Genomic DNA, 18,095 nt, shown 5'->3' with positions numbered 1-18,095 from the left:
AAAACCCCTTGATTATTCAAAAGTTCTCGGTGTCATCTAGGACCTTGGTATAATCAAGATGGTCTCATAATGGTGTGTCTTTACTAGGGTGAGGTGGGAGAGCTTCTGCTCTTGTATTCAAACTCCCATGATGCTAAAACTCTACTATTTTAAAAACCTGCATCTAGATCTTTGTAATTAACAATGTTAACTCTCTCCCTATTCAACACAGTGTGTAAGTAGCCTTTCTCTCTATGCAAGCTGTGGGTGTCTTGAGGCACTGACTGTATGGGAGAACTGGATCCAAAGAGAATCCACTTATGTATGCTGGGGATTTATGGGACAGCTTGCAGTGTACAGAGCTAAACCAAAGGAGCACCCATCTCTTAGGAACATAGGAATTACCATACTGGATCAGGTTTATGGTTTATCTAGTTCAGTATCCTATCTCCAGCAGTGGCCAGTGCCAGTTGCTTAAGAGGAAGATGCAGGAAACCCAGCAATATGTAGTGGGATAATCTGGCTCCCAGGGGAATCTCCTCTTAACCCCTATTATGTAAAGGTTGGCTAAAGCCAACCTGAAACTCTTTTTTTTTTAAATATTTGTAGTGCCCCCTCTCTACCTGGTTACCTTCTTTAATGCCAATCTGCTTAGGTTTTGATGGGCAGGTCTGGGTTCTTCTGGATCCCGCCACCCACTCAGTGTATCTTCTTTATTTTTTTCTATGAATTTATTTGCACCTCCCTCGCTCCTTCCTGGCAGGGTCATCAGGGCAGCTTGGGAAGAAAACTCTAACAGGGTAATCCCCACTTACTTGCCAGATAATTGGAGACTTCCAAGAAATAACACAAACACATACAATATATTCAACACAATAATTATATTAAACAGGAGACAAATATACATAACAGGGTAAAACACTATTTTTAGGGTCACCGGTGCACACACTGATAATACCTGTTACTTTCCCCAGTCACAGGATCTAATGTAGCAAATGTAAGATTAGTGTCCCGTTGGTATGCGTACTTTGTGGTCATAGGTCATCAAGGGCCCCAACAAACTTTTTCTCTGCAGTGGTTTAGCAGTGTGGCTGATTGGGTTCAGTACAGCCCAAAGGTCTCACAAGTGGGAGAAGGTGGTAAATCCCTCCACAGGTTTAATATGCAGCAGGTTATAAAATCCCCAAACCCTTATTCCCTGGCTTGAGGACAAGGTTCAGGGAATTGGGAGTCCCCAAAACAAATTCCCTGACTGACTAACTAAAAGATAGTGCCCTCACAAACTCCATGTATGATCCTCAGGTTCAGAGATGACTCTGGACTCCTCAGTCACTACAGAGGGGCTGATCTCTGCTGGCGGGATCCTCTTCAGGCAGGAATCAGGCTGCTTCGGTCCCAGGATTTCCCCTCACCACAAAGGGGTGCAGGGCTCAAGGTGCAGATTACACAACTCTACTAAAATCCAGACTGTAGTTTCCTAGCCCAGCGTCCAGATACACACACAGCAGGCAGCAGCCCTGGACTAGCAGACAGAGCAGAGCTGACCATGCAGTGACTGGTCTCACCTAGGGAGCTGGAGGGCTAACTCAGCCTGGCTGGGGAAGTTTCCCAGCAAAACTTTACAAACTGGGAATCGTCAGTAGAGAAGGAAAAGCCCAGCTGAGGGATCTTGCTTTCAGGTCCCTAAAGGCCAGTTTTCAGGGGGAACCCTGTATGCAGGCCTCGGACTCACCAGCTCCCCACACAGCCAGTCCTGCCCTTGCCGGCTCCAGACTCACTCAAAAATGGCTTCTCCCCTTTCCTTGGGAGGGGCATCTCACTTCCTATTGGTTGCCAGGCAGACTCTGAGTTTGCCATGGCTCCCCTCCTTACCAGGGACAGTGTGCCTTTCCCTGAGCTGCCAGCAGACAGAGCCCCAGGAATCTAGGTAGTCTCCTTGGGGGTTACATATAGTTACTACTATAATTTTGGGGGATATTCTCGATATCTATGTACATGGCCCATTGCTTTTGGAATCTCGCTAAATTCTTGGCTTCAACAACCTGTGGCAATGAGTTTCAGTCTGATTATGAATTGTGTGAAAGTAATTATTTATATCAGTTTTGAATTTGGCTCTTTTCAGTTTCTTTGAATGTCTCTTCTTTATGAGACAGGGAGAACAGAAGTTTCTGATTCACATTCTTTACACCATTCATTTTCTGTACAGTACATTTTTTCCATCTTCTCTTGCACTCTGCTGTTGTCTGTTCTGGTCCTGTTGCTCTTCAATCCCTCTCTCCCATGACTCTAGCTTATATCAATATCCTAGTGGACAGACAGATCAGCTCCTGCTTGGCCTAAGAACCTATTCTCTCTTTGTTCTACATGGCCTTTTAACATCATTCCTGTCTGAATGAATGTTTGCCTCTTTTGTCCCATTATTTCAGTGAACTGAAGTATCACATATCATGAATACACTGATTGATGTCTGTTATGCCTCCCACTGGAGAGCATTTCTTACGCCTTTGAATTCAGTGCAAGTATAGCTGTGTATTCAAGTATAGCTGTGTATTCTGGGAGGTCTGTAAAGCCTCCATGAACTAGCAAAAATAGAGGCTAATTTTCTCCTGCACTGACCCATATTGATCAAACTATTTGAGCATATACAAAAAGGCATACCATCAAGGAATAGAACAAAACTCTTTATATCCAATTAGCAGAGTATAATTAAAATAATTTATTTTCTGTCTCTAACTGGTTACAGTTTCCCTCTTTTCCAAATGTTAAGAATTATTTTTGACTATTTAAAATTTGATATTTTTACCTGATTACATGTTAGAAAATTTCAGTTATGATTTCTCATATAATTTGTTTACATTTTTGAAACAATACCCTTGTTTTTCTGGAGCATGATTTTTCTTTTTGATTCTTACATTTGGCTTGTAAAATTATATGTACTAGAACACCCCACTGAAACACTCAGATTATATTTTTCTATAAAAATTGCCTTTTGATTTGTCATTCAATAGAGTAAAAAAATTATAGAAACTGTGCGTGTGCATTGTAGGTGCAGCAGTTTAATTTGTAAGTTGCAAAAGTGAAAACTGGGCCTGAGAAGTTGCTGCTTTGCATCAGTGTACAGTAGCATTGGTATGTCTTGTAGTGATTTGTTTGTTCTCTGAGCATTTTGAAATTATTTCTCTTAACATGAACTACCTGATTTTTAAAAGGGTCTCAACTCTGTCTTTACCAGTTTTGTGCCTACAAATCAGGTAATTATAGGTCTTAGGGCTTGATCAGTTTCCACTGACTTCAGTGGTAGTTGGATCAGGCCCAGAGTGCTATGAATTGTACCTGCAAATAACTGATAGGAATTATACCTACAAAATCAGATGGTGTTTCTCAACATCAGGCCCATAATCGTCAATAATTTCTGAAAGAGTAGATGTTTATTACACATAGACTGCTGCCACAGGTCTATGCTATGTAGATTTGTTCAATAATGAAAAATGGAATATCATAATTGAAAATGCAACTAAGTTCCCAGCAAATGTTTTCCTTTTTCCAAAGACATTTGTGTTCCTCATTAGGAGAACAACCATATCATATAGTTACTGAGGACTGGAAGCTGGCTACATCAGTCAAATGTGAGGACTGAGTTGGGGACTTTGTTGCATTTTTGCTCAAATATATACCTGTGATAAAAATGAGGCTGTATGTAAAAAAGGCTGTTTGATAATAGGGTTAACATATGTTCCAATAAGCCTTTTCTAACACACACAATCGTTTTTAAAGCAACTAGTTAGTTAGTCCAATAAGCTGTCCTCCAAAGCTTGTGTGGTAAGGATTTGTTGCTTCTCTAACAAAATCTCTAGAAGGCACTGCAGCTGTCACATTATTCAAGTGCCATGACTGTATTTGTAGGTCACAAACTGTTAAATTGTATTATTGCTGTATTTTCAAATACTGACCCTGATCCGAGTTAGTTTTAAAAAAAAATCATAGGAAGCTTATTGTTTCCCAATGTTTGTGTTACAGGTTTGTTTATCATTTAATCTTCAAAGCACTCTGATAGCAACTGGAAGTATGGATACGACAGCCAAACTATGGGATATCCAGAATGGAGAGGAAGTGGTCATGTTAACTGTATGTTTGCATTCTTTATTGCTCTGAAGGTGTTTGGTGCTTTTGTAGTTCCTAACTGAGTAAGATGTGGGTATAAGTAGACTTCTTAATCATCCATTTCAGACAAAGAATTTCTATTACTAGCTGAGTCACTTAGTGACTGAAGTTAAATAATTGATTAAGAAAACATAAAGGGATTAAGAAAGCTATGCTACTTTATTAAAATCATAAAACCCACTTTAATCAAATGTCAGACTTTTCCAATTCAATGTCACTACTGTCCTAGGCCCAAAAATATTGCTGCTCTCATTAACGTGGTTTATCATTATAAGTACTGAACTGTAATTCCTGTGCTAATACAATTACAACTCTGAGAGCTAATATAAAGTAACTTCAAAAATGTTAATGCCTAGTATTATAGCTATAAATGTTCCTTTTAGCTGCATCATTCATTTTCTGCATGATGTGTGTATATAGAGAATTCAGTCAAGTCACCAAGTGCATCTAGAGTGCAATTTCTATTCTCTGTATTTGGCTTGCTAGGATTTCACTGTTTAAATATTTCTGCCTAAATGTTTAAAGTCACATCCTTATCCCTTTCACAAAGACTAAGTAAGGGGCAGCGCACAGGTTGTCTCCTTTGGTGTTCCTGGCCCATGGAGTAGACAAGGGACATTCTCCTCCTCACCCTTCTCTACCTCTGCATGCGTCAGGGTGGGGGAACCTAGGGAGGGAGCAGAAGAGACTGCAATTGTCCTTGGCCTGTGAGCAGGAGGCTCCGTATGCCTTTTCTCTCATGCATACACACAAGGGGCAGTGACAATTTGGCTCTTAGTTTATTGTAATAAAAGCATCCTCTCATTTAATGGTGAATAACTACTGTTCCGCAGAAATCTGATATGAAAAAGACCTATTAGATCACAATTCTAATTCATTCTCCTTGTCGTTGCAGGATTGTTCCCAGTGTTCTATTTGCTAGTACTTAAGTGGCATATGATATTAAATGCTGTTGTAATATGGGCAGTGAGATTATACTGTGGAATAGTCAAAGTTATGCAAGAAACAAGAAAATTTACTACTTTGTCAGGGAGGTGGACTATATGGCCTAATGGAAACAATCACTTCTGTGATTTTGTATTCCTACTGTACAAATTAGGTATTGGACCTAAATGTATCATTTATATTCTGAAGTACCTTTTTGTTAATATTCTCTTAGGGGCACTCAGCAGAAATTATTGCATTGTCATTTAATACTACAGGAGATAGGATCATCACTGGCTCCTTTGACCACACAGTTGCAGTGTGGGATGTTGGCACTGGCAGGTACTAAAGCACTCATAAGGTTGTTTTTGTATTGTGTGTTTTTTAGACATCTTAAAGGGGACTGTCAAGGCCTACAAATTCTAGACTTTCCAATTGGGCTTTGGTTTTGGGCACACCTGACCTCATCTTTACTTTGTTTCTCCTGTGACCTTTGCTCTGAGTAGCCAGGGTACTGAAATATGCAAAAAAACTGGCTCTCCAAATGCGTTAGTGTAAAAGAGGCTTATATTTTTTAAAACTCCACCTGCTCGCAAGAACTGAGCCATGCAGGCTGAGTAAAAGGGCCCTATATTTTGTTATTAATGAATCATCCAACCAGAAAGATGTAATCTGTGTTGAAGCACTTGGTTTGGGGAATTGCTACATTTTTATAGAAGCAAGAGACAGTTCTAAAAAGGAAAGGTGTTTTTAGGGCATGTTAAATTATGAGCAGTCAATCTTGCCAGTTTCTCCTTCATAAATATAGAGTGTGATTTTCTTCTCACTCTGGTTTTACATCAGCGTAAATCTATTGACTTTCAAGGTCAGTTCAGTGAGAGGAGAATTTGGCCTTCTAACTACAGAGTTCAAGATTTTAAGATTATCATACCAGTAAGAAGGGTCACTTCTTCATTTAATAATGGCTAAAGTATTTGTGTAATTTAAATGTGAATGGCTGAATACTGGCTTGTTAATATTGTTCTCCCAGGTCCTCTTGTTTTTTGAGCTGAGGACTCAGTATAAATAATATTATGAACCAGTTGTCCAGATTACTGATACAGGTGGCTTTTTGTTAAGGTAAACATTCCATTCCATTTTCATGGAAGATTTCTCTCTCCATGAAGTTAGATGGAATATCTATAAAATTAGTATGCTTTGGAATTATTAAAATGAAGGGTGAATGCATACATCACATGGATACAGTTGAAATAACAAACATGATGATAGGTTTCAGGGTAACAGCCATGTTAGTCTGTATTCGCAAAAAGAAAAGGAGTACTTATAGCACCTTGGAGACTAACCGATTTATTTGAGCATAAGCTTTCATGAGCTACCATTCACTTCATCGGATGCATTCCTAACCAATGCATCCGATGAAGTGAGCTGTAGCTCACGAAAACTTATGCTCAAATAAATTGGTTGGTTTCTAAGGTGCCACAAGTACTCCTTTTCTTTTTGCGAAACATGATGATGTAACATCAAGACCACGAAGACCATATCATCTCTTCTGCGAGAAAAAATAATATGCATATACTAGGTCATTTAAGGCCTGATCATGGAAAGCACCCTCTGCTCCCAATAGTAAGAGTTGAGAGTCAGTGCCTCAGGCTCAGAGGCACTTAGCACCTCACCAGATTGGGCCCTTTGACAGTAATGTTATTGCGTTCAGTTTGTTGTTGCAGATATTTGTTTTTGAACAGCTCTTTCTTCCAGCTTCTTCTTGTTTGATCCTGTAGTGAAGTCAAAGTCTTAGTTTTTTAATGTTGCATTCTTTTTCCGCAGAAATGATTGAGGTGTTACAGATTCAGCATTGTGACTTCACTTCAGGATCAAATAGCAGGAGATGGACTGTGAAGGAGGAAGCTCTTATTTAAACATCAGTAGTTTTGGTAATTAGTGTGGAAAGAATTAAAAAATGTGAAAGTTAAATGGATTTTTTTTAGTCTGATATGCTTGAAAAATTTCCCCAGGATATAAGTCACTTGTGAGCTTATTCTCATGTCTCTGAAACACATGCAGTCCCACTGGATGTATCAGAGTAATTATTAACATTAATTATTGATCTCAGTGGAATAACATCAGCAAAAAGCAGCTACAGAAGTGGAGTTGAACCTGCTCAGTAAAACTGCTAAGAAGTGACTGATATATAACTTGTCATTAGGCTAGTGGTAACTGGTGAAACATTCACCAGTGATTTGACTTGTCTCCTATGAATGCTGCAAGCACCGGAGAGTGGCATGATCACATAGGCTTTAGTCTTTTTAGAGGTGTTCGCTGTAGCTGGCAGTGTTCAGTAGAGCATGTAGTATTATTAGGAGCAGCAGTGGTAATCTAGTTTATTTTGTGTGGGCTGCAGTCACTAGAGGGCAATATAGTCATGCCCTCCTGTCTAGGTCTGGTATCTTATCTGTTAGAGGGCAGTGATGCATATGTATGCTATTAAAGGAGGACAGACGCACACATTTAGAGTACTGTTAGAGCTGAGCTAATAATTTAACCATGAATAATGAACTCAACTAATTTTGCCTTTCTTTGTGCTTGAGGAATATTCATAAATAGATCACATTTTCCTCAAGGCTATTTTATTTGAATATACTCTGAATTTTTTGTGGGGTTTGGTTTTTGTTGTAGGGATCATGATGACGATATGCTGTATTTGATAATTCTAAATTTCAGTTGTTCTGGCTAGTTGTGATTGGTCCCAATATTGCATGGTATTGTTTCTGCTATCTGACTAGATGGGCATACTTTATCATCCTGAGGAAAATTTGAAGACGGTACTAGCATGTTGAATCCCTAAAGGAGACATAGCAGATAAACAGGATTAGGGAAGTTTTAGAAAATGTTAAACCTTTAACTTTGGTCCCCAGAGACCTTTTTCCATGGGCAGATTCCTAGAAAAAAAATCAAAATTTTAATTTAATTACATTTTTCTCTCATCATAGTCACACAAATGTACTTGTGTGCATTGTCCTAGTTAGAGCCAGTTGAAAAATGCCAAATATTTTTTGTGGGAAATTTCAAAACTTTGTGTGTGTGGTTTGTTTTTGTTTTTTTTAAATTTTCCTATGAATATTTTCAGTTTTCTGACAAATTTTTTTCTGTCATGAAAATTTTTACCAAAACTTAAAGATTTTTACTGAAAAAATTTGGTTTTTATTTTTCTGTGGAAAAAATGTAAACCCATTTTTCATAGAGTTTCAATGAAAAAAATTTCCACCAGCTCTAGCTGTAGCTGAGAATGGTGCAGTTAGAACCTTGTCTGGCTCATTTAACTGCCTATAATTTGAGTTTGGTGAGGGACTATGAAATCATTGTGCAACTGCTATGTTAATAGTCAGTGTCCCATCATACAAAAGATACCATTTCTGTTGTGAATACTTGAGCATCCAAGCTTAAAATTAACTGTCCATGAGCATTTGTGCCAGTAAATGTGGCTCTAAAGTTCATGGAAGGTGAGCACAAAATGGGCAAAAATGAAATTTGAATGAAAATTTTTTCATGGTATTTCCCCAACTCTGATTATTATATAGATTTTTTCCTAATTGAATTGTTGACAAATCACAGTTTATGTGAAATATGTTCAAATATTCTGCTATTTAAGCATCCAGTATATTGATGTATTACATGTCCGTCCCATCTGGCTACGTATACAAAAGTTTGAAGCAACGACCATTCTTCCTCTGTGTTTGTAAAGAGACACCTTGATCCTGATTGGGGATTTTGGGTGCTGCATAACAAAATGACAATAGTACAAATGGCCAAATAATATGTTCACAAAACCAAAGTACTCCCCACAATTTAGTTATTGTAAAGAGGTCAACATCATCACAACAGAACTGGAAACACATAATTAGGAAATAAATAGAGTAATCTGTTAAAGGAACACCAATGTAATAGGTTTCTTTTGTTACAGTAAACAAAATTGGATTCAGTTACTCAGAAGATTTGCTTTTTTGAACCTTTCATTTAGTGTATACAATAATAGAGGCCTCTCTCTTTCTTGTCTAATCATTTTTAAAAAAATGAGTATTCTGAATTACTTAGTTTCATTTTGTTGCTTGTCTGGTCATTAACTTGATTAATTGTTAAACCTGTAGCTGTTTTCTATTAACAATAATGTGATATATCCCCTAATTTACAGTCCCTCTAATATATTTATCAATAAATCTCTTCCAGCACTCAGTATTTTATAGCTCTCCATTAATCTAGAATGGGCATTGATGACTAATTACTCAGCTCAGTTTATCAAAGCTGTCTGAAGAAGTTTAACAGATAACTCGTGTTGCCAATTTTATACATTGTCTTAAATAATGAATGCTGCACTTAACATGTTCTGGATCACTATAATGGTTGTCCTTTTAGTCAAAACAGGGTCTAAATACAGTGGAGTCCCCACTAGTATTTGGAGTGTGTTATATAGAACCTGATCTTGCACTAATAACACTGGCAAAACTAAGAATGATTTAAACAGGAGTTTTGTTTACAATTGGGACCATGGTTGTGCACATTTTGGTATTAGAATGGCTTTTGGTTTTTGTAGATTTTTGTTTCCTTCTTTGGGAATGTCATCTGCAGAGATTTATATTTATTTTGTTAATTAAAATATATATTAATAAATCAGCTATTTACTATGGTGAATCTGAAACATTATTTTAAAAATGATTTTTGGAGATATGAAAGTGATGGTGACCGTACTAAATGTATTTACATGATTACATTGTGTTCCTTTCACAATACTGTATATTCTAAACATTACAGCTATTTTTATCAAACATTTTAAAACACAAAAACCTACCCCTATTTTTTTTTGTCCAGGGGATTCTCAAAGAATCCCTTAACTCTTGATGTGACCTTTCTTCTGAAGCACATTTATTGAACCAGAGCATATTAGAGAATGACATAAACAGAGAACCTTAACGACTCAGAAGACTGGTGATGGGACATGGAGTCCTTTACCATTAGGTCACCGGCTGGAATCCAGCCCTGGCTACAAGTGATCAAAAAGTGTAACTATGATGTGTCCATTGTGAAATGAGCCAGTGGGTTACACTTGAATTTATAACAGACATATCCATTTCACTAAATGTTTCCCTTATTGGTAGGCTCAACAGAGCAGCTCAGATTTATTCACAGTTTGAAATCTATCAATTTGGTCCCAATTCATCAAGTACTTAAACACATTCTTAACTTTTATGCACTCCCTTAAGTCCTGTTGACTTCAATGGCACTTAAAGAAGTGCTTAAAGTTAAGCATCTGTTTAAGTTCCTTGCTGACTTGGGGTCTTGCAGAGCTACTTCTTTCAAGGTCATTGATGGGACATGTTGGCAGAGCAGTGAGGAGAAACTTGCTCTATTTCTGTCTGGGATCTATTTGCACTGTGAATGAATAGAAGACTTCATTAGTGTTGCCAGTCCGCTACAATTTAAATTCATGTCAAATATTTTTTTAAAGGAGAAAGTAGTACAAATGGGACTTCTTTCTACAGTACTCCTAGCCACTTTTGGTATAGGAGAACAGAAATGAGAGCTGATGTGCCACTAGAATGCTGAACCAGCCTCACTCTGTTTTAGACAAAGTCAGCCAAACCCTGCTCGCCTAACACCAGGAACTTCGATAACTAGTGGATGAGGCAGAAAGGATTTGGCCCATTAACTATACTATCATTCTAGCATACTTATAAACGTATACCTTTATACCTATCTCAGTTTTGATGCAAATGCACAAATATGAATTTTAATTTTCTTTTGGTAGGAAGTTGCATATTTTAATAGGTCATCGGGCAGAGATTAGTAGTGCACAATTCAACTGGGACTGCTCTCTAATTGTTACTGGATCAATGGACAAAACATGCATGGTAAGATCATTGGATCTCTACAAAAACCACCTGTATAGTCTGTCTGTTACACAACAAATAATTCACTGTAAGATTTCATTTAGGACACAATCTTTGTAACTTATTTAGAATCCATTTTGTATAATGAACCTTTTAACTGATGGCTGGTTTGTAGCAGTCACCCAGTATAGCTAAACTGGAAGGCAGGACTTGATGCTCCATTACAGCTAATTTCCTCTAATTTGTTTGATAAAAAGAGAAAATACTGTCTTGTGGTTGAGGCCCTGGACTGTTACTCAGGAGAGCTGTTCTCTGCTTCTGGCTCCAACTTCATTGGTGTCCTTGGGCAAGTCACTAAGGGACAGATTTTCAAAACTGGCCTCTAGTAATGAGTGCCTGTGATTTTCAGTGCCAAATTTTAGAAATCAGTGGCCTGACTTTTGGAGGGGATGAGTAACCACAACTCTGAACATCATGTTGGTCTTAAACTTTCTGTGCCATAGTTCTCCCATCTGTAATATGGGAATAAGGCTGTATCACTTCTTAAGGGTCAGCTGCTACTAGGAGAAGAGGAAGTCATGCTGATAATTAAGAGGGAGGCATAAGAGGCAGGGTGGAGAGATATGGCCTCTGATAGATCAAATCCATGTGATCTGGGTGCCAACCCACCTGCTTCTTTTGTGATAGGAAAACTTGCACCCTGGCAGAAGTTGAAAGAAACTCCACAGGAAAATCTCCTGGAGCTTTCTTGTCCCAAGTGGATTTTTTTGTGTAGGTTCATGGTTTGTCCCATACTGAACACAGAACTAAAATGAACAGGGATTTTAGTACAGGCTGTATTAAAACAGGAATACAAAAAATAGCTAGGGCAGTATTATCAAAAGCCTGCCATTCTATCTGACTGTTGAGAGCCTTTTTACTTCCTGAGAGGAGCACATGCGCTAGGTGCAGAAGTGAACTAATTTGGTTAGATTCACTACCAGATCCTGCACATTGTGTTCAGCAGATTGCACATTAGCTACCTTGATAATAAAATTCTCTTGATTAGCTGTAAATAGCCACATATTTTCTGTCTCTCTTTAAGGTTGCATATGCAAATTATAGCATTTCAGATGAAAATTGGTTCTTTCCTCACATATGGATTCTCTCTCTCATTTTTTCCACCAGTTTTTGGAATTCAGTGAACTTTCACTGAAGCTTACTCACAGGTCCTTGGTGTAAGAATGCACTTTTTGTAAATGACACATTATTTAATTAGTACATATCATTCAGTAAAGATTTGACTATGGTAGTGACACTTATATCAATTTGTAAGCAGGAACCTCCCTATTGATTTCAATAGAGAATTCTGCTTAAGTGATATCACATTAAACTAGTAGAAATGAAGCACAAAATGTATCAGACATGCAACATTTCCTGTGCATTACACTGGCTAAGCAAATACATTTCCTCTCCACTGGTTTAAATCCAGGGTAGTCATGCAATAATACATTTATTAAGGTATTACATTCTGTTATGCACTAAATCAGTGCATATATGATTTGTATGTAGTCAGTCACGATACTGATTGACTGACTATATACACATCCAGCAACTCAAGTCAAAATAAATAGTAAGATTGCTTATGATTGCCTGTAATTACTTGGATAGGGTTTTATTTCTTGCTTTTTATCCACATGCAGCTGTGGAATGCTGTGACCGGGATACGTGTGGCAACTTTAACAGGTCATGATGATGAAGTATTAGATGTGTGTTTTGATTATACTGGCCAGCGTATTGCAACTTCCTCAGCTGATGGTAGGTGAATTGATCGGGGCTAGCACTTTGTTTTCATATACTGGCAGCTGAGTGAATGTTAGAGCAGAAGAATGCAGTGGTAGCATAAACAGTATTTTCCCTTCTGCTCTGGTTGTGTGCTGGGTGCCGCTAGGCCAAACCCAGAAAATCTGGGCTAGAATATCCAGATCAAGATGTATTTAAGGTATCTAGAGAGAAAGAGAGAATCTCTGTGTGTGTGTGTGTGTATATATAATATATATATATAAAAGATTTCTCCCAAAGTTAAAATTCTCTCATTTTTCAGACTTTCATCTTCTTCAAGATGCCTTGTCCAGTTAACCTCAAGCTTTCTGGGGAAATAAATTCTCTTGTGGTTGAAAGTGCATGAGAGACTGCAGGGAGAAAATAGCTTTTGGATGAAGTTAGGTCTGAGTGGCTCAAATTTGGGCTTAAACAGAAAACTAGTTAGATGCTTAAAAATTAAACTATTACTATGGCTTCCTAATATGTAATGAAAATACATAACAATGAGGGGGTGAAATAAGCAATTAAGTTTTATGATTGTGTTCAGCAGATTGCACATTAGCTACCTTGATAATAAAATTGTCTCTTGATTACCTTTAAATAGCCACAGATTTTTCTCTCTCTCATTTAGGCTGCATCTGCAGATTATAGCATTTCAGGTGTTCTGCATAGTTCTTAATTCTCATTAGTCAAAATAAATAGTTTTCTATATTACAGCCCCTTTGTTTTTTGTTTCAATATTAGCACATATTAATGATGCTATATGTTATTGCATGTTTATTCATTATGTATGTGTTTTACATCTTCCTTTGAAGCGTTTGGTACCAACCACCATCAGGGCAGGATATCAGACCACTGGTCTGATCTGGTTTGGGTAGTTCCTATGTTAGGAAGTAAAATAATGTAATTTATGACTGACAGTGTAGGCCTACAGAAGCCCAATCACTTGGGACACTTACTAGATTGGACAAAACACTAGCAAACATGCAATATTTGATTACACAAAAGTGCAAAGGTTTTATACAAATTGTGAGTGTATATTCAGAGATTATACAGTGGAAGCCATTAAAAAGTCAATATTTTCCTACCATATCACAGATCTTTCCTGGCCTACTTTATGTATAAGGGAAACCTGTGGTGATTTCAAATATCACCATGTACTTAAATGTTGGCAAATCATGACTTTTTACAGGCAACCACTGCCTGGACCAATCCTGAAAACCAGCATGTGAGTCTGTGGGTTTCCTTGTGTGAGAAAAGTTACTCATGTTTGTATTTGAAGAATCAGGCCTTAACTTAGTTATTCCTAATACAGGACTTTTTTCTGCTTCCACTGAAGTCAGTGGCAAAACTTCCATTGACTTCCGTGCGTCCAGGCTGAGGTCCTTATTACCAATGAATGTGCACACTTTATATATAGACTTAAGCAAAACAGTCACATATGACTTTTGTTCTAATACAGGATCAGCAAGAGTTTACAATGCTGAAACCAAAAAATGCATTGCAAAGCTGGAAGGTCATGAAGGTGAAATTTCTAAGGTGAGTTGTGTGGTGGTTTCTGCCTGCTCTTTTTTATTTCTAAGTGACATCATGCTTACCAGCAATTATTACATATTGGCATAAGTTTCAAAATTAAATGTAAGCATGGATTTTTATAGCCCATTGGTGAGTGCTTACTTAGGATGCTGTATTCCAAGACTTTCCAGCCTCCTGTTGGGATGGGGAGCATGGCTCAGACAAGCTGCTTCCCTGCTTTTACCAAATTAGGGGCCTTTGAACACCTTCTTACTCTGTTTTGTTCCTCTGTGCAGCTGGGGTGGAGGCCCATGTCTCTAAGGTGAAACACACTAAGGGTAAAATTTTCCAAGTGCCTAAGATCCATTTTCAAAAGAACATATTCACGTAGAAGGCTGTGCCTCTTTGAAAGTCAGGTGCCCAAGTCAATTTTGAAAATAGAACCAAGGCTCCTAATTGACTTAGGTGCTTTTGAAATTTTACCCTAAAGGCAAATATTGTTGTTTAATTATTGCAATTCTTCCTGCTTGTCATTCAAGTGGATCATTATTTCATGATTTATGTGAACACCCAAACTAGCATGCAGGCCCATGATGCTGTAATTGATTGGTGATTTCCAAGCTTGAAATATTAACTTTTTAGGAGCTAGGCTAGTTCTTGGCAAAAAAATGAAGCCTTGCTGTTTGTAGTTTGGTGGGTCTGTCCAGCAGCTTGGGGACAAAACAATCGGCCACACCCAATTCTGTTTTTAGCCTTCAGAACAGGTGCTTTTATTCTTCTCTTACACAAAAACAAAAATATGAACAAGTAATAGTCCTGACCTGGACCAATATTGCAGAGTCCTCTACCATCTACTACTTTAAGGTTCCCAGTTCTCTCTTACTCTCCGGGTGACCACACGGCTTACCTGCCCTGTTGCTCAGGGAAGTGTTTGTATCTCCTGGCCCTCCTCCTCTTACAGACCTAGATCCTCACTTATGTCTTCCGTCTGGGAATCAGAACCAATCATTAGTTGGATCAGTTGGCTGCTGGGCTTCTCCTTAGGCCAGGATTTTCTGCTCCCTTGCTCTATAGAACCTTAAAGGTGCAGACTGCTCTGCTACACTGTTTCCCTACATTCATTTGATTATTAAAATTCTGTAGCGAGAGAAAGTTAGATTCAGAAGGGATAACCTTACTTTACCTACAATGTTCTATGCAATACTTCGTTCTTTCAGGTTTAAAAGAGAAGGGGCCATTGGCAGGGCATTCTCCATCAAGAGCCCTAATTCTGGAACTAGCTTCCCTACCTGGGAGCCAGAATTTGCCTTTTGGACATACTGAATGGTGCTCTGTCTTTACGTATATCAGATGGAACGATGTGATAATTTGGGGAGTCTGTTGTTTTGCAGGTTCATTTTTTTCAGGGTGGGGGAGAAGAGGCAGGATATGTTGGGCACTGTTACCAGTCAATAATTCACAAATCTGTGTGATGACATTTTAAATTGTGTAATAAACCCAATATAGTGAGGTTATGCTCCTTAAACTATATATGAGGAGTTAAAAATGTATGCAAACCTGGCAATGTAAAGTAAGTGGCCTTTAATGGGAGTTAAACTATTATGGGGAATTACCTCATTTCACATAAAACACTCTCAAATATACATACAGTGAAAGCTACAGTATGTAAATAACATGCGTATAATGTCAGAGCAATTGGGGAGTTATTATCCAGGGTCCCTGATCCTGTAATTGTCTCAATGTGGATGGACCTTGCAACTGCACACGCAGCCCCAGAGGCAAGGGTCTGCCTGTATGGATCCAGTTGCTGGATTGTGCCTTAATTTTATATTAGGAATTGAACTCTGGAGTTGCTGGCTCCTGGTTGTAAGTGCTAACCACTGAATCATGCTTTCTCTTCCAATTATATAGGCTGGAATGCTAACTGGTGTCACTTTTCTTGTCATTGTTTTAAAGATCTGCTTCAATTCTCAAGGTAGTCGTATCCTAACAGCCAGCTCTGACAAAACAGCTCGACTTTGGGACCCTCATACAGGACAATGCATTCAAATATTAGAGGGACACACTGATGAAATATTCTCATGTGCTTTCAATTACAAAGGCGATATAATCATTACAGGTAATTTTCTGGGATTTTTTTTATACAGTTTTATATTTTGAAACTTAAAAAATGTACTTGGACCATCTCACACATGTTGAGAGCACCAGTGACTTCCAACACATAGCCAAGGTAGAAAGAGAAATGCACTTAAGAACTGTGGCTCAATTTCATACTGCTATGATCAAATTTGAATGTAGGCATGGACAAAGCTTTAGGCTAAACCCTGCTACCTTTTCCATGGGATGTACTATCTACAAAACAGCTGACCCAGTCCAGTTCACATACTGCATGCACTGTGAGGGGATAGGAGATGGGCAGGATGCAGAGAGCCTCTGCAATGGGATTGAACTGTCTGTGCCTCTGGAGCTGTTTTCTGTGCAAGCTCCATCCACTTTAGAACAGAGGGGGTCTTGTGAAAGGATCAAGCACGAACAGTGGATCCACAGCTGCTTGGACCCACTTTCTGAACTCCACACATGGGGGGGCAGGAGGGCAGCAGCCATACAGAGTACTGCAGCTGCAGAATGGCTCTAGTATCTCTTTACAGACACAGGCAAGAGAAGTCTATTTACACAGATCTGCCTACAGGCTAGTTATTTAAGTATTAATTAACAAGGAAAATATATATGGTAGGGGCAAAAGTAATGGCCCATAATATGTGTTTATTACTAGGAAGCAAGGATAACACCTGTAGGATATGGCGCTGACTGAAGATGAGGTATGGCTCAATTTGCTAGAAGCTTTGATCAACATCATAAGAGTAGTCAAAAATCAGCAGTCTTTCAGAACTCTGTTTTCCTTTTGCCCTCTTTGCCAGTTTTCAGTCTTGCTGAAGTAGAGCAGTTCCCTGGACTTTGACAGGTTTGACTCTTTGGACTGCTGAAGTCAGCTAGTTATCTGTATCATTAGCACTAATACAGTAGGTTAGCTGCATGTTTTGATAGGCATATTTGTTTTTACATGTAACATTTGTAATAAAAAAATAGCATCATGGTACTATTAAATGCGTAAAGGGCATCATTTGCACATCTCCTGTGTGTGTTTCTATACTACATGTACTTTTTTGTATGTAATAAAATGTTTCACTGAAGTGCTAAGTTGTATTAATTGTAGTGCAATATTCTTACTAGCATATTTTTTGAGGAAAACATGTATTAGTCATTGTTTATAAGTTACATTGCTATTACTAAATATGGAGCATGCTGCATTTAAACCCCCCTGCTTCTCCCCCCCCCTTCATCTCTTCACCTGGGGGTCGGGGTGGGGTGGATGAAGAACCTCTGGTGGTGGCTGCCACTTTCTTCCCTCAGCTGCCCAGAAGGGCTGCTCTTTCTCTGGAGAACAGCAGAGACTAGGACCTAGCTGGACAGTTCAGTCACCAGTAACCGAATCTGTGAAGAGGTAAGGAGGGCAGAATCAAAGTCCTGAAAGGGGGAAGGGCATTAGTGTGTCTGTGTGTGAGGGGGACAGAATCAAATCAGGGTATGTGTGTGTGTCTGTCTGCAGTCTGTATTTTCCAAACAATATAACATCTCACTGAGCCATGTCCATGTGTTCCCCTCCAATGCAACTAGGCAGTAATGTAAGGAAACAGGATCCAGCAATACAAGGACTCTGCAGCTTTAAAGCAACTGCAGAGCCAATGCATTTGTTCCCACCCCGTCCAAAAGAAGTGTATGCGTGTGTGTGTGAGAGAGAGAGATTCATGGGACAGCAGCATCACAGCCCTGCTG

At 38.6% G+C, this 18,095-nt stretch overlaps 1 protein-coding gene across 3 annotated transcripts in view; it reads left to right on the top strand.

Annotated features, from left to right (window-relative positions):
- The window catches only part of DAW1 (dynein assembly factor with WD repeats 1), a 31,551-nt gene extending 14,099 nt beyond the window's left edge, over nt 1–17,452 (top strand). For 2 of the 3 annotated variants that reach the window (XM_073359863.1, XM_073359862.1), the window contains exons 7-13: nt 3,997–4,104; nt 5,300–5,406; nt 10,862–10,964; nt 12,626–12,740; nt 14,209–14,285; nt 16,218–16,380; nt 17,035–17,452. In XM_073359863.1, the coding sequence (XP_073215964.1) occupies nt 3,997–4,104; nt 5,300–5,406; nt 10,862–10,964; nt 12,626–12,740; nt 14,209–14,285; nt 16,218–16,380; nt 17,035–17,069 (708 nt within the window). In that variant the 3' untranslated portion in view covers nt 17,070–17,452. The remainder of the gene's footprint in view (nt 1–3,996; nt 4,105–5,299; nt 5,407–10,861; nt 10,965–12,625; nt 12,741–14,208; nt 14,286–16,217; nt 16,381–17,034) is intronic. The other variant, XM_073359860.1, reaches the window with a different exon arrangement.
- Nucleotides 17,453–18,095: the final 643 nt, after the last annotated feature.

This window comes from Lepidochelys kempii, chromosome 9 (genome assembly GCF_965140265.1).
Source record: "Lepidochelys kempii isolate rLepKem1 chromosome 9, rLepKem1.hap2, whole genome shotgun sequence".
In the NCBI taxonomy this organism is placed as follows: Eukaryota; Metazoa; Chordata; order Testudines; family Cheloniidae; genus Lepidochelys; species Lepidochelys kempii.
This window is presented reverse-complemented; position numbering and strand designations above follow the sequence as displayed.